Source organism: Pleuronectes platessa, chromosome 2 (assembly GCF_947347685.1).
Source record: "Pleuronectes platessa chromosome 2, fPlePla1.1, whole genome shotgun sequence".
NCBI classification, from domain to species: domain Eukaryota; kingdom Metazoa; phylum Chordata; class Actinopteri; order Pleuronectiformes; family Pleuronectidae; genus Pleuronectes; species Pleuronectes platessa.
Window position 1 is genome coordinate 17,003,969 of NC_070627.1, and position 14,880 is coordinate 17,018,848.

A 14,880-nucleotide genomic window follows, 5' to 3' on the forward strand; every position below is an offset into this window, starting at 1 on the left:
TATTTCTGATTCAATGCTTTTTTGAAAATGTATATCCGCGTATGGTTAAGACAAAATAATGATTTTATATTTAATATTTAAACTTAAATTCAACCTCTTCGGGTTTCCGCCAGTACAATTCTCCATGCCATGCGGGGGCGCAGTCTCGAGCGCGACTCTTTCCGTTCCAGCGGTTCCGTTGCCTACGTCACCACATTTCATCGAGTGAGATGTGACGTGGTGTGAAACTTGGTGGTCTCCAGAAACAGCGTCAGACGCAGGTAAGATGACGGAGGAGTTTCTGTGACCGGCTCGTTCTGCAGCTTTACAGAGCACCGGCCCCAGATCCGCCAGCGGACAGACACACGCAGCTGTAGCGGCAGCATGCGGTGGTAGACCCGGGTTGATGTATCACCCATATGTGTCCCCCCATTGTGATGCTCTAATCTGTGTCCAGGTGCAAAATGAGGGAAGCGGCTATCCTGCTCGCATCGTCCGTGTTTCTGTGTCTCCTCCTGGGCCTCAGCCAAGCAGCCAGACAGGGGCAGGACATCCGATGTGGAGGTTTGTGTGTCTGTAGCTGCACCTTACACAGAGGTGTGTGTATGTGTGTGTACACACACACACACATGTTTGTACTTCTATCTTAGTGAGGACCCTCATTGGCATAATGCATTCCCAAGCCCCTTACCCTAACCGACCAAGCTAAATGCCTAACCCTTAACCTGACCTAAAGCTTATTCTAACCCTAACCCTAAAACCAGGTATTAACCCGCAAATAAACCATTAAATGTAGGGACACAAAGTGAGGACCGGCTAAAATGTCTCACTTTCCCAAAAGGTCTTCACTTTGTTGGTTGTACGCTCAAACTGGTCCTCGCAAAGATAGCTGTACAAGAGCACACACAGAGCTCCGTCGTGACCCGGTGTGTCCTCCTCTGTCCTCTCAGCCTGCCGGGCTCTGGTGGATGAGATGGAGTGGGCCATTTCACAGGTAGACCCAAAGAAGATGATCCAGACAGGATCATTCAGGATCAACCCGGACGGCAGCCAGTCCATAAGAGAGGTGAGGGAGCAGCTGCACAGCCATGTTGTGACCTCAATATAAATAAACATTTTATTGCAAGTTGTAACTTGTCATATCATAATACCTTTTGTGTATTGTCTGTAACATTTATCAAAGAATATGAAATGGGAAACCTTGCTTTCCAAAAATTATTTAAGCCACATTCTGTTTAAATGTTTTACTGAACTTACTCTTGTCACTGATGTGTCGCTGTTTGTGCTTCCACAACTTTCAGCTTATGCACTTGAGAACCGTGACTGATTTAATGAAACAAGGAGGTTTTGTCAGAAAATATACTTAGTAGGTGAGATGTTGAACAAATTAAATGTCGTATCAGAAATGTAACTTAGTTTTCCTGATTGTGTGTGGTGGAGGAACTTTAAATGCTCCCAGCTCTACAGTTGTGGTAGCTGTCATTAAAGTAATGTACATGCAGGTTCTCATCCCACATGGAAGTACTAGTGTAGTGGTCATCATTTATCTGAACATAGCTTCTTATATATGTAATATTACATCTCAAACCAAAGAGCTTTGTCTTGTCCACAATCTGCCAGAAAACATTATTTTGTCTTTTATAATCATCCTAACAGAGGTCTTAATTTTACAATATAAAATATTATTATACAAACTTTAAATGATGATCAATATAACATGAAAGGGATATTACATAAATAGACTTCTTCAAGTAAATAGAGTATAATATTTCGTTATTTAAGTACAATTTTACTTTAAATGAAATGTCGACAATAGATATTTTCTGTTTAGAGAGAAGTTATAAAACATGATCAAATTGGTGTGGCACAGGATCTGATTTGGAGGGAATTTATTTAAAAAAAAGTTAATAAGAAATAAAGTCAGACAAGTTGTGTCAGCTGACTGATCAGTTAATAACAATTTAACATATCACATGTAAACCCATAGATTAAAAGCAAACAGAAGAAAACCTTTGCACCTCTTTGGCAGCACACAGGATTTAGGGAAAGAAACACCAACATATTTGCAAAGATAAATAAAACCTTACCAAAACATGATGATTTAAAGCAAACCAACAGAGAGGCTATAACTGATATGATTTCAGGATGTTCATTTTAAAAGTGCCATACCGCTTACAAAGTTCCTCTGACATAAATATACTTGGAAATGTCAAAAATAAGAAACACTAAATATCCTGTTTGTGGTAGTTTGACCGTGTTGACAGACATTTCTCATTCATTCAGAGGTTTCACCTTTATTGCCACTAGGTCCCTCTAGCCCGCTCCGAGGGAAACCTCCTGGAGCTGATGGAGAACGTGTGTGAGAGGATGGAGGACTATGGCGAGCACACGGATTCTTCAACCAACAGGAAGTCCTACATTAGGATCAAGTCTCGGAGTGGTGAGCCCATGGACCTCTCAGAAGCCTCGCTGGATTCAAGAGTTTCATCCAGTTTAAAGTTCGCAGTGAGTATAGTTTTTAGCTAGCTAGACACAGTTTGCTGCGTCAGCTTTACATCATTGGGCTTAGATGAATCAATCTATCGTACAATATTTGTGTGCATCATTCCCTCATGTGTGTTTTCTTTAAACAGTGAGTTTTTCCCTTCTAACTGTTCATTGTGACTAATTTCTCCAGTGTGAGACAATCGCTGAGCAGAATGAAGATGAAATCATTGAATTCTTCGCTCATGAGACAGAAAATGTTAAAGACAAACTCTGCAGCAAGAGAACAGGTAGCTTTTCACCTCATTATCATTAAATTACACCCTTCATTTATGAGGACCTACTGCAGTGACTGTATTTGAATCATTGTTTTCTGTCCCTGGTGCTCTGCAGATCTCTGCGATCATGCTCTGAAAATGGCCCATGACGAACTTTGATGTCACTTCGCCATTACTGCCGTCTCTCCTCAGCTGAAATAGAGACACTGGGTGCTGTGATGTTTTCAGTGGTCACTGGTTCACACATTGGCAGTGACATGGCAGGACAAGATGTGTTCAAATCCTTAAAATCTGTAAAATATTAGAACATCCACATTAAAACATAAAGGGTTTTTCCTGTAACCATAGAGAATTCAAGGACCGCTTAGACAATTTTTTACCCACATCTCTTTTGGACCATAGACGACACCTATCCACTTCCTCCCAGTATCCAGAAATGAGGCCAAAATATCCAAGAACAATGCTGCTATACTGCACCGATGACATCATTAGTGGTCTACGTAGTTGCAGTCATGGAATGGAGTCACGGTTGTAAGGTCCTGCCGATACATGCTCGCAAAATATTGCAAGTCGGTCTCACCCTGTTTTCATCGCATCAAAGAGCTAACTTAAACCAAACTTACTGAAAAATGTAAATTTTTACAAACCACCATAACTTAAAATGACAGAAACCATCTTTCGATTTGACGATTTGTCTTCACATTTGAGCTGTCATGTCGTCTATCTTTATGTACAGTCTATACCTTGGGCTCCCGTCAAGTGCTCATATGCTTTAAGTTATTACAATACAAATCTCTGTTCCTCGCATGGAGGCTCTCGTCACGTCTTCACTCGATAAAACATGATTTTTAAGACATGTACATAGAAAATAGGTTTAAAATGGTCGAGTGGTCCTTAATTCCATATTCATGCACACTGAAAAAATGTTTTTGATGCTGATAGTCACTGAAAACACAAGTGTCGTATGAGTCAAGAAAGAAAAAAATTAAGAGCACAAATAATAAAGTTTATGATTAAAGATTTTTGTTTAACTGTTCTGCAGATGAGAGATTGAGCCTTTATTGGAGAACTAATATTTCCCAGGTTTGGCACTTGTAAAATGGCCGAATCTTTGTTATTCATTAGAAGAACCTCAGTGTTAATGATGTTGTGAAATGAGCTATCAATTAACTGATCATATATTTTCAAATAGAGAAATTGGCTACTGAAGATTAACTGAAAGTTTTAAGAGTACTGAAAAAAAAGTACTGAAAAACTGTGGGGATAAATCTGTCTGTCTCATGTTGCCCTTTAAATCGTAAGAACCATTTAAACAAAATGGTCATCCGTAGCTTCTGAAGATGAAATGATTTCCTATTTTCTCTTAACCAGCTTGTATTATGATACTTAATGGGTTTCTTTTTACTTCTGACCAACCAATGTTAAGATTTCTTTAGTGTAGTAAACTCTATTGTTATTTAAGTAGTGGTTAATCATATACAATCTGATCATCAGTTCATTATTAAGTATCATTCTGTACTCTCAATGTAGAAAGAGCCGGAGTAATATTTGGTATCGTTAATTTCCCAGTGTTTGATAAAATGAACTTGCTGTGTCATGAAATTTCTCTTGAAATTTCATTTTTTTTATAAATAAATTTTGTACATTTTCTGCATCTGGTGTCTTTAATCAATTGAAATGTATTTGTACATCAAAATGAGCCTTGCATCTAAATTCAGAGCTTCAAGTCACAATAACTTCAATCATAAATTTCTTCAATCATAACTTGGCTTAACTAAATATTACATATAGTTTATTCTAGTGTTTGCACACACATCAATACCAAGGAGACATCATTTGAGGGCTTCGATGCCTCGGTGAATCTAACAGTACAAGGTCAGTGTCATTCAACAACACTTGATGTATATCTACAGAATGATTTCCAAACAAAGGGTGGATCTGAACTGAGCTCAGAGCTGTTCAAGCTGTTTAAAGATTCTTCCTGATTCTCTCATTTTAGGTAATTGATGACTTCAATCCAGTTCCCTTTTCCCACCAGCACTGGGGATATTTAATGGGTATGTTGAGTTACAACATGAAAGATTAGAATTGTTTGTGTGTTCTAAGCCTAGGCACATTTTGTCTAAACTTGTGACTTAGATGAAGATCAGTTCACAATTTTATGAACAATTAAATGCAGAAAATCCGTTAATTCCAAAGGATTAACATTCTTGTTATTGCCACTGTATAGCCTGAAGTGAACTACACGTTTGGCTGTGAAATATCGAGACCCAGTTTTGATATCATGAATGTGTTTCTACGTATTATTCACAGATTTCAAAGTATTTCCATCTTTTCTATTAAACTAAAATGACCTAAGATGATAACTATTATTTGACATAATTTTAGGACACAAAAACTTCACAGCATTTCGTTGATGCACACATTTTTATTTACTTTAAATATATAACAATGGTTGTTTTTGCCAGATTTGTCACCACACGCAAATATTTCAGTATTTTCATATTCTCATTTTCATATTCTCATGACTGCATTTACATAACATTAGCAATGGCACATAACCACTTACTTAGATTTTTTAAACAAAACAACTTGGCATTCAGGACAAATTTTATAGAGTTGGTTGTGAATATTTCTCCTCTGTCAAATCCCTACATTTCTATCATGTTGAATGCATCATAGATCAGCAAATATATATAAAAAACATGACATTACATTGAAAAAATACTTTTCATTAAAAAAGTAGATAAATGCCTTTTATTTGGCTATTTTTATTAATTTTTTTTTAACAGTCTTTTTAAACACACCGAGCAACTTAAATTTTTTCTTGGCTTGTGTCACTAGCTCACTTTGCTACACTACATCTGTACAGTGTCGGCCTGTGTGAGCGCTGACGGGGGGGGGGCGTCTACTTTTTTCTGGCTTTAACTGTTATATTCTCCACCTCAGCAGTGCGTTCCCCACTCAGACACAATTCTGTTTTGTCTCCCTTGATGGGCTCTTCCTCTCCCTCGTCATCATCTGCAGTCTCATCTTTTACTTCACTAGAGCAGCATCGCTCTCCTTCAGCCATGGGAAACTCTTTGTCACTCTCTGTCTTGCTTTCTGTCACGGCATCAGGTGGCATTTCCTCAATTTCATCCTCTTCTGCTACAATAATCGTATCTCCAGAGCTGTTGCTGCTGCAGGAAAGTGTGTCTTCTTCAGCGCGCATGCTTGACTCTTCATGACATGGGTCCTGCTCTATATCCTCAAAACTTCCTGTTGAAACATTATCAAAGACGATCATCCCAGAGTTCATGTCAAACACCATATCTAGGCAACATAAATCTCCCCCTGTGCTCTCTGGATCCCAATGCTCGCTCACTTCCTCCTCTTCATTCTCAGAGTCTGGGGCCGTATGTTTCCGAATGCGATTTACCGCATCCCTCAGGGACTTGGGATATTGGAGCGCTTTGTTGGGTTGGTCAAAGGAAACATCTTCACCTCCATCTTGAGGGGGGGTAAAAGTGAGGGAAGCCTGATTCCGGGACGATTCATCGACAGAGGAAGATGGAAGCTGAGGGGATTCCTCACACGAGTCCAACTGAAGAGGAGGTGAAACAGTTACAGGGATGCCAATATCAGCAGTAACGGGATTTAGAGCTGATTCCCCTTCCAGAGGAGGCTCGGGTTCTGTGTTTGACTGGTGTGATGCATGTGTTGCAGGGGGAAGCTCTGAGGGTGAGAGCACATCCAGAGGTGACTGAGACCCCTTGCAGTCTGAAGGTTCAGTTCTCAGCTCAACATCCTGCAACATTTCAATTTCTGCTTGAGTCTGATCATCTGTAGCATTTTCTTTGGATATTGATGGTTCCTCATCCACATCTATCTGTAATGTCTCTTCTGTCATAGGACTCATCACACAAGAAACGTTCGTACATTGATGCTGCACAATTTTCTCTTCTACTTGAGCTTCACCCTCAGTCATATTGTCTTGGAGTATTTCCGATATCTGTACTGAGAGATCTGTATCTTCACCTTTATCTTTTAGTGGTTGCTCTGCAGTCGAATAACTCTCTGTTCCATTGGAAGCGTCCTCTTGACCAACACTATCGAATTGTTGAAACAAAATTTCAACTTCCACTTGACTTTGACTGGCTGTCATGTTTTCTTGCGTTATTGTCATTTCCAAAATGTCTGCTGGATCCTCACTGGCTTTTTCTTGTGGTTGCTCTTCAGTCACATGACTTTCTGTAATACAAACACATTCTTCTGCTTCTACACGTAGAGATTCTTGCTGCAAAATGTTGACCTCTGTAGCATTTTGTCTGGATATTTCAAGACCCTGTTCCAAAGTGTCTGTATTTTCCCTATTGGCTTCTTTTGCTTGTTGCTCATCAGCGCTGTTGCTCTCTTCTACACAAGGAGCATTCTGTGGTTGCTCACATTCAAGTCGTTGCTGGTCCCTAAGTTCTTCAGGGTCACTTATCTCATCGTTTACTTTCTGTGATGTGTCACGCTCCTCATCCTGATCCTCATCAGGAGGAGCAGGAATTGGGGAATGACATTTACGGGGAGTGGGGCTTGGAGAAGATTTGGTAGATGCAGGGGGCAGAGGAGATGGCTGTAATGGTCCATCAGAAACGGATGAGGTTTCGGGATGAGGAACAAGGTTTTCAGAGGTATCGAATCCAGCCAACTGAGGATTGAGACCTTCTTCTGTGGATAAATGTGAGATATATGAGAGAGAAGTTAGGTTTGGGTGTGAAAGCAAACAAGAGTTAGGAAGATCTAGGCATGGACTGAAACACTGAGAGAGATATTGTGACGGGTCATTTTTAACCGGTGGATTTTCTGCCTGACTCTGCTCAGTGGTACCGTCTTCATGAGTTTGTTCAAACAGACTGTCCTCAGCCATTTCAGCTTCCTGTGACTTTTTGATGACAATTTCAAGTTGGGACTCAGTGTCCCTCTCCTCAGACATATCAGACACCTTCTCTTGAAGTCCTGCAAAGTGCTTCCCATCTTCATTTTGCACCTGATCCTCCTCTTCATCACTCCCTTTCAAATGAAGAGTATCCTCCATATGATCCATTTCTAGGTTATCCTGGGACCGTTCCTCATCTTTTGTGTCCTGTAGGAGTTGTTCAGTTGCACCATGAATGTCATTTGTTGCTGGAGAAGGTTCAACCTCCTCATCACACTTCTCAACACACGAGTCAAGGAGAGATGTAGCATCTTGTTGTTCCTCAGTAATGCAGTCATGTAGAGGGATACCTAGGATCCTTTCAGCACGCCCCTGCAAGGTTTCCCTTCCAGAAATGGAAGATGAAGACACAGAGGTGTCACCTCCTCCATCAGGTTCCTTTTTCTCCTCAGAATCTGACTCTAGTTCAATCTCAGCCCTGTCATTTATCTGCAAGGGGTTTGGAAGCACATCCTGATTCAGCTGAGCATTTGACTCAGTGGAGGTGCTCGGCTGACCATCGAGTGGGCTGTCTTCAGCGTGTCTTGTGGAGCCTAAATAGTGAACATGATCTTTCTTCGGTGATGGAATCAGCTCCATTTTGACAACGACGCAAGATGTGTCGATCACAAGTAGACCCTTACTGTCCTCAGACTGGGTGTCCTCCTGGATGTCTAGTCTTCTTACTTTGGCATTGATTGGATGAACTGGAGCACACTCTCCTAGGTTGTATGAATCATCTGATTCTACTTCCTCACTGTTTGCCTTTAAAACTGACGAAGAATTTTCGGTTTCAACCCTGCTTGTGAAACTTGGCTCCCTCCACAGAGGATATTTAACGGACACAGGGTGCACTGGCTGAGTGACCTGTCTCCCAAATATGGAATTTGCATCGTTAAAATTATTATTATTTTCTCTTGTCTCTATTTTCTTTGATAGATTGTCGCTAAACATCTCACTTTCAATGCAGGTAGATGTAGTCTTATGTTTTGCTTGGACATTTCTCCCATCAGAAGTATTTGACTGCTCTGTGAGTGTTGGAACTCTGAAGTCTACTTCATCTGCAAGCTTTTGTGTTTGATAAAAATCTCCATTGTCCCTTGGATCGTTCAAACCTTCTCCAAATCCTGTGCTTTGAATGTTTGCTTGGGAAGTGCAAAGTGGCAGAGATGGGGTTTCTGTGGCACTAGCAATTCTGGAAACAAGGCAGAATATGGTCAACCCGCCATTCTTTTTATTTAATCTGAACTTTCTTCCTTCAATGACCTTTGAGGATGTTTGCTCATTTGTCTTTGTGTCCTGAACGGCTTGTATCAATTGTGGCTGCTGCAGAGATGGCATACACTCACGTTGCATGTGTGTACTCTGGACAGCATCTGGTCCTGGTCCTCTGTGCCCAAGTCCTTCCAGCTCTGCACAGATTTCATTCACATCTGTTTTTTTAAAGTCCTCTTTCCCTACCCTCCTCTTATCCTGCACATCTACACATGCATCCTGCTGTCTGAGAGTGGGCTGTGACCAGTAGTGTTGTTGCTTCCCTTCCTGCCCATAGCCGGTGTCACAATGGTGGATAACAGGTGAACTTTTATGAGGGCTGTTATAGGGAGGAGGAGCAATATATCCAGGAGGTTGGCTAAACATCCTTCTATGGTAGGCTGCCTTCTCTTTACTGTCCAGGCTTGTGTCAGGGGCAGGAGCTTGTGGTGGATAATAGGTCGGAGTTTGCTGTCGGCCTCCTCTGTCCCACGCTCCGGATTCCCTGATGCCGGCAGATTGTCTGACTTGTTGCAGCACTGCCACCTGAGGATCTGTCCCACTCCTCCTCTCTGGAGCCCTGCTGCTCTCCAACAGGACATGAGAAGTGCCCCTCAATTCTGCCTCTCTGTGTCTCCTCCTCGGGAGTGAATGGCTGTACCGAGCTGCCCAGGCCTCTAGCTCACGGTAGCTGCTGTCGCTCCTCTTAGTGGACACTTCCCTGTTGTAGCGAACAGGATTAGAGGGCTCCCATCTCCTCTGCCATCCCTCCCTCAGAAACCCCCCCTCGTATTCCCTCGCCGCTCGTTGAGCTGCTGTCCACTCTCTGCTTCTGGCTTCATGTTGGTGATACTCTCCCGGACCCTGGTGCTGCCGGGCATGACGATCCAGAATAAAAGGGAAGTGGGAAGAAGTTGGGGCAGATAGCTCTGGGTCCGTCCAGTTGGTGTAGTCCTGTAGACCCCCTCCTGTTCTTGATCCTGGGACAGTCCAGTAACCGGACTCCCTGCCTTGATCCTGCTGCGCTCCATAGTAAAATGGAGTATGGGTTGCCTGATGTCTGTCATGATAGCTGTGAATAAAATGGTTGAAAACATAAATGCATTTATTAAAAATTATCAAGTGACATGTTAGCTCTGTTCATAAAATACTGAAGAAATCTTTGTGTAAAAGAATTAGTTTACTCTGGTATCACTTTACTCCATCTGATATTTAACAAGTGAAAATAACGTGTTATACAGAACAGACGATAATAACAGCAACATGGAGCTGTAGGTGCAGATATTCCAAATGTTGGCAAGTAAGACACCTTGACATTGTATTGAAAATACTTCCATAGCAAGTTAAGTATCAATAGTGGAGGTTATAATCCAGTATAAAGTTTGTATTTATATTTATAGAAGCAATGGAAAAATTTACAACTTTTATTATCTAACAAATATCTAAAAGGGAAGCAGTTTTTTCATAGCACAAAACTTACTTATGTGTACAATTTCTACCAGGAACAGTCCCAAATTTAGCATACAGAGTTGATTGTCCCTGATGCTCAGGCCAGAACTCCATCATTTGGTCTGATACAGAGATCTAAAGTAGTGAAAAGAAACTTGCATTACATTTTATTGTATATTAATTATAAATGCATATGAAACTAAATCTAGCAACAGATGTAAAGAATGTGTTATATTTAAACATGAGCACATCAAAGGTTTAATTAAAATGTTACACTAATTAAACAAATTTGACATTTAAAAGAAGTAAATACATAAATAAAGGGATAGATGCACACACGCAGCACGTACCTTTTAGCTGCTGTTTTCAGATTATTGTCGTCCTCCGTGCTCATGAGGTCTAATGAAGTCAAACAGGACAAAGGTTTAAAAGGATGATGGTTTTTATCCCCCACCCACTTTATACACACCCTACCACTAAGCCCATCCTCCATTCTTTTAGCCAACATGCCAAGTTTAAATAGCACAGAGGAATTTTTAATCATGTTTTTAGAGATACTATCTTAAACTCCATCCTTCCCATTTAAAGTAAAGGCAAAATGTATCAAACTAATAAACTAATGTATTTAGGTATAAAATAGACTGTCAAATCTAAGAAGCAGTTAAACTCATGTTTTTTGACAGTAAACTGGTTTAGATGGAAAAACTTTTTTTGACCAATTTAATTTTTATAATAGGATATTACACACTTGAATAAGTCATTAAGTTACTGCTCACATAGCAATACAAACACAAACTCTTTGTCGAGTATTTTAAAATAAAAAAACTCATTATAACCTTATAAATAATATTTAAATTGTAAATCATCATTGTTTGGATGTGTTCTTCTAAACCAGCAGGTCAACATCACAACCACTTTCCAGCAACACAGTTTTCCATAACTTCACCAAAGTGACAGTGAACATGAACAATACCATTGATCTACATTGTGCGTGGCACTCGCGTGGGCGGTGCAGGGCGTGATGGCGAGCAGACGCTCCATGCAGATAGGGATCTGTTGTTTTGTCGGCTGAATTGTAGCACAGGGAGAGACAGGCAGCGGACGGGTTGTCTCCCTTTCTTTGAAACTCTCCAGCGTAACAAACAGGCTTTCCTTTTCTGAACAGAAAGTCTGTACATCAGCAGAGAGCAGGAGAGAGGGGATGAAGTACGTACAGACAGCAGGGATGACAATATGTTGATGTTGCCAGAATAGCTAGAGGGCATGGGATGAACCGTGTTTTTGGTTTTATATATCTTAATACAAAATGCTGAATGAATGTGTTGAATATTAATGACTCATGTACCAGTTTTTTTCAATCATATATCAAGTATAATCTTGTTTTTATGATTAGGATGGAATAAATTAACTTTCACTTTTGAAATCAGTCATAACCAGCACTGAACTTTCATTCTCAGTCATTCTCTAGAGAACGAGTGTTGTTGAATGTTTTGTTATTTTGGCTTTGCTCAGCCAACATCTAAAAAACATTTTACTTCATATACATTTTGAAGACAAACTCATCACAATACTTAAGAACATCAATCAGTAGAGTGCAAATCTCCACCAAGAAAATACAATCAAGCTGCACCAAATTGCACACACTCATTGAAACCAGTCACCTAAATATAGACGATTTTTTTACTAAGATCCATGAATTCTTCCGAAGGAAATCAATAAAAAAAAAAACCATTTCATAATGTAAAAGAAAATGAAAATGAAGATTCTGGATCCACCCCTTTGTTCGCACCTTCCAGCAAGTTTAATGGAAATCTGCTTTGTAGTTCTTACGGAGTCCTACTGACAAACAAACAGACAGCGGCAAAAACATAGCCTCTTGGCAGAGATACTTCAAAAGTACAAAGGACGTATAAGGGTGCGTATAACCTGAAAATCTGTACTTTAATTATCGAGTTACAGTTGACTTGCTCTCTCTGGCAGCTTCATGTCGCAAAATGTCTTTACTGCTCCTTAAAAACCAATATCCAAGGAACCAGAGACATAACGTTTCAGTACAGTCGTCTACTGGTCCCAGGCCAGTAGACGACTGTCACTGCTTTCACTGATCTGTCCTTAGAGATACCCTGTAGATATGAATGTTTCGTTTGTCGTCACGTTATTCAAGCTCCACCTTGAATCTGCTCGGCAGACACTCCTCGTAGGATACCTGAGTCTTAAGCTGAAACGATAAGTAAGTTAGCGTCTCCAAAAGCACTGGATACGTCTCTGGGAGGTAAGTTATATCTGAACATAACACCAGATCCCAGTCAGATGGAAAAGTTCATGTGGTCCTCACCCCAGGACAGAGGGAGGACGGTGGGAGAGAAAGAAGACCAACCACTGGATGGAATGTTCAATGAGACGTTGGCCTGGAGCTGTGCGAGAGCCAGAGGAAGGTCTGTGAGTGTCATGGCTGCGCCTGTAACGACATGAAGATCTAATTCCAGTGTGTTGCTCATGAAACAGTCTATGTTTATTGAGTAATGCAGTAATAATTAAAGTGCAGTAATGAATGAGGGAATGAGCCACAGTTGTTTATGTCCCACTGATAAAAACGTTCGACCAGTCATTTAGTCTCAGCTGTCAATCATGACAACCATTTTTATAGCATTAAATAACTAAATAAAACAAAAGGACTAATGAACACTTGAACAAACATCAGTATGATGACAACCACTTAAAATGACAGACACCATCTTTCAGAAAAAGGTTTTGACGTGTCCTTTTGTTTGGCCCATGTCCCATTCACTAACATGGATTTATGACCTATACTGCAGCTAGCCACCAAAGGGGCGATCCAGACACTTTGGCTTCACTTTTGTGGAGCTGTCATGTCACACTATTTTTGCAAACTACTAATCAGTTTAAAGTTTCATTTCATCCAATAACCATTTTTTGTCAAACTATTACTAATTTTAAAGGTTTATGTTGCCCAAATACAACTTTCTGTCAGCCTACATATCAGTTTAAAGGTCCATTTCGCCCCAAATACTACTTTCTGTCAAACTACCCTTAATTACAAAGGTTTATTCCACCGAAACACTGCTTTTAGCCCCCAAAAAATCATTTTAAAGGTTTATATCACCCCAATACTACTTTCTTTCAAAACTACTTATCATTTGAAAGTTTTAATTTCACCTAAGAACTACTTTCTGTCAAACTAATTACAATTTTAAAAGTTTTTTTTAACTAAATACTACTTTTTGTCAAACTATTAATCAATTTAAATGTTTATTCTACATACATACTACTTTCTGTTGAATTAGTTATACATTTAAACGTTTATTTAAACTAAATACTAGTTCAGACAACTTATCAGTTTGAAGGTTTATTCCACCCAAATACCATTTTTTGTCAAACTTCTTATATACTTGTTGTCAAACTACTTATCATTTAAAAATAATCATTCCACTCAAATAGTACTTGTTGACCATAGTCTTTAATTTTGGAGATGTAAATCACACTAACACTGACGTCTGAGTGCCTGATGGTGGCAGTAGTGAGCTACCCAGAGGACGGAAGCCATGTGCACTACCCAATACTGTGTGCTCAATGCTCATACAGACAGTTTCGGTGAGGACTCAGGACTTTTATTTTAACATTGAACCATGAAGGTACCGAGTCGAGCGGCCAGAATACCGACCACTCCCGTCTCTGCGCCTAGCTCGATGACGCGCTGTCCCCGCAGCTCCACACTCTGCTCCTACATGTACCGACACAGGTTTAACGCCTGTGTGAACACAAACACACACCGCGGTCATCGAACGACACTCAGTGGTTGGTGTCAACACAGTTTAGACAGCGGGTGACAGATTTCCAGACCGGGGCACCGACACCGAGGTTGACCCCCGAACACCTGCCTTATCTTCAGCTCCTCACCCCACAAGCTGAGGTCTCCTGACTGAATGCGTCGGCGAACAGGCAGTCTTCAACGGGGAACGGGTCGTCTTCCTCCCCGCTGCAAGTCATGATAGGTGGTGGCTGAAGTCCGTTAACTTTAGTTTTCTTAAAATCTGCGGTGTTTACGTCCACCGGTGGTCTTCTTTCGGGTCAAGCTCGCTTACAACCGTCTCCTTCACATACAATGAGGAGTTTCACTGCTTTTTTACACAACTAACGTGTGGTCGCATTTTGTAAACATTTAGGTGTTTGCAAAATGCAAGGCTTTTAGTTTGAAAAGTAGCACAACCACACCCGTTTCCGGGTCAGGCAGCCTATCAAACATCATGAAATGTGTTTCTCTGTTAGACCCTCAACAGTCTAAAATCATTTCGATAAGGAGGAAAGTGATATCATTTTCTGATTATATTACATCAAATTCTATGCATATAGTGCAGGTGTTATTTGGGGGAAATTTAGAATCACTAATTAATACATATATTTACTTGTTTACATTCATATCTAAGGTATTTTACTGATACATTACTAGGTGGCTCATGTTTCCCTGAA

The 14,880-nt window shown here is 40.5% G+C and overlaps 3 protein-coding genes across 3 annotated transcripts; 1 reads left to right on the forward strand and 2 right to left on the reverse strand.

The window, feature by feature from the left end:
- Positions 1 to 166: 166 nt before the first annotated feature.
- Positions 167 to 4,395, forward strand: cnpy2 (canopy FGF signaling regulator 2). Its single transcript, XM_053443409.1, has 6 exons — positions 167 to 260; positions 437 to 543; positions 930 to 1,045; positions 2,287 to 2,484; positions 2,657 to 2,753; positions 2,857 to 4,395. Exons 2-6 carry the CDS (start codon positions 444 to 446, stop codon positions 2,898 to 2,900), a joined length of 555 nt encoding a protein of 184 aa, XP_053299384.1. The 5' UTR covers positions 167 to 260; positions 437 to 443; the 3' UTR covers positions 2,901 to 4,395.
- A 771-nt stretch (positions 4,396 to 5,166) lies between these two features.
- Positions 5,167 to 11,130, reverse strand: si:ch211-159e12.5 (uncharacterized). Its single transcript, XM_053429284.1, has 3 exons — positions 10,743 to 11,130; positions 10,424 to 10,527; positions 5,167 to 10,015 (listed from the first exon to the last, which is right to left on the reverse strand). Exons 2-3 carry the CDS (start codon positions 10,507 to 10,509, stop codon positions 5,650 to 5,652), a joined length of 4,452 nt encoding a protein of 1,483 aa, XP_053285259.1. The 5' UTR covers positions 10,510 to 10,527; positions 10,743 to 11,130; the 3' UTR covers positions 5,167 to 5,649.
- Positions 11,131 to 11,209: 79 nt separating this feature from the next.
- LOC128446283 (EEF1A lysine methyltransferase 3-like) lies at positions 11,210 to 14,623 on the reverse strand. Its single transcript, XM_053429295.1, is given in 6 exon segments — positions 11,210 to 12,709; positions 12,711 to 12,850; positions 14,050 to 14,161; positions 14,242 to 14,280; positions 14,282 to 14,322; positions 14,325 to 14,623. Coding segments are annotated over 6 exon segments (627 nt in total). The 5' UTR covers positions 14,401 to 14,623; the 3' UTR covers positions 11,210 to 12,490.
- Between the last annotated feature and the right edge of the window lie 257 nt (positions 14,624 to 14,880).

Bases quoted from the DNA above. Each gene is read 5' to 3' on its own strand.
- cnpy2 (XM_053443409.1), top strand. From the start codon at position 444: ATGAGGGAAGCGGCTATCCTGCTCGCATCGTCCGTGTTTCTGTGTCTC. The intron at 1,046-2,286 runs GTGAGGGAGCAG...TATTGCCACTAG, and splicing joins GCAGCCAGTCCATAAGAGAG to GTCCCTCTAGCCCGCTCCGA. The intron at 2,754-2,856 runs GTAGCTTTTCAC...GGTGCTCTGCAG, and splicing joins ACTCTGCAGCAAGAGAACAG to ATCTCTGCGATCATGCTCTG.
- si:ch211-159e12.5 (XM_053429284.1), bottom strand. From the start codon at position 10,509: ATGATGGAGTTCTGGCCTGAGCATCAGGGACAATCAACTCTGTATGCT. The intron at 10,016-10,423 runs GTAAGTTTTGTG...TTTTATTCACAG, and splicing joins GGTAGAAATTGTACACATAA to CTATCATGACAGACATCAGG.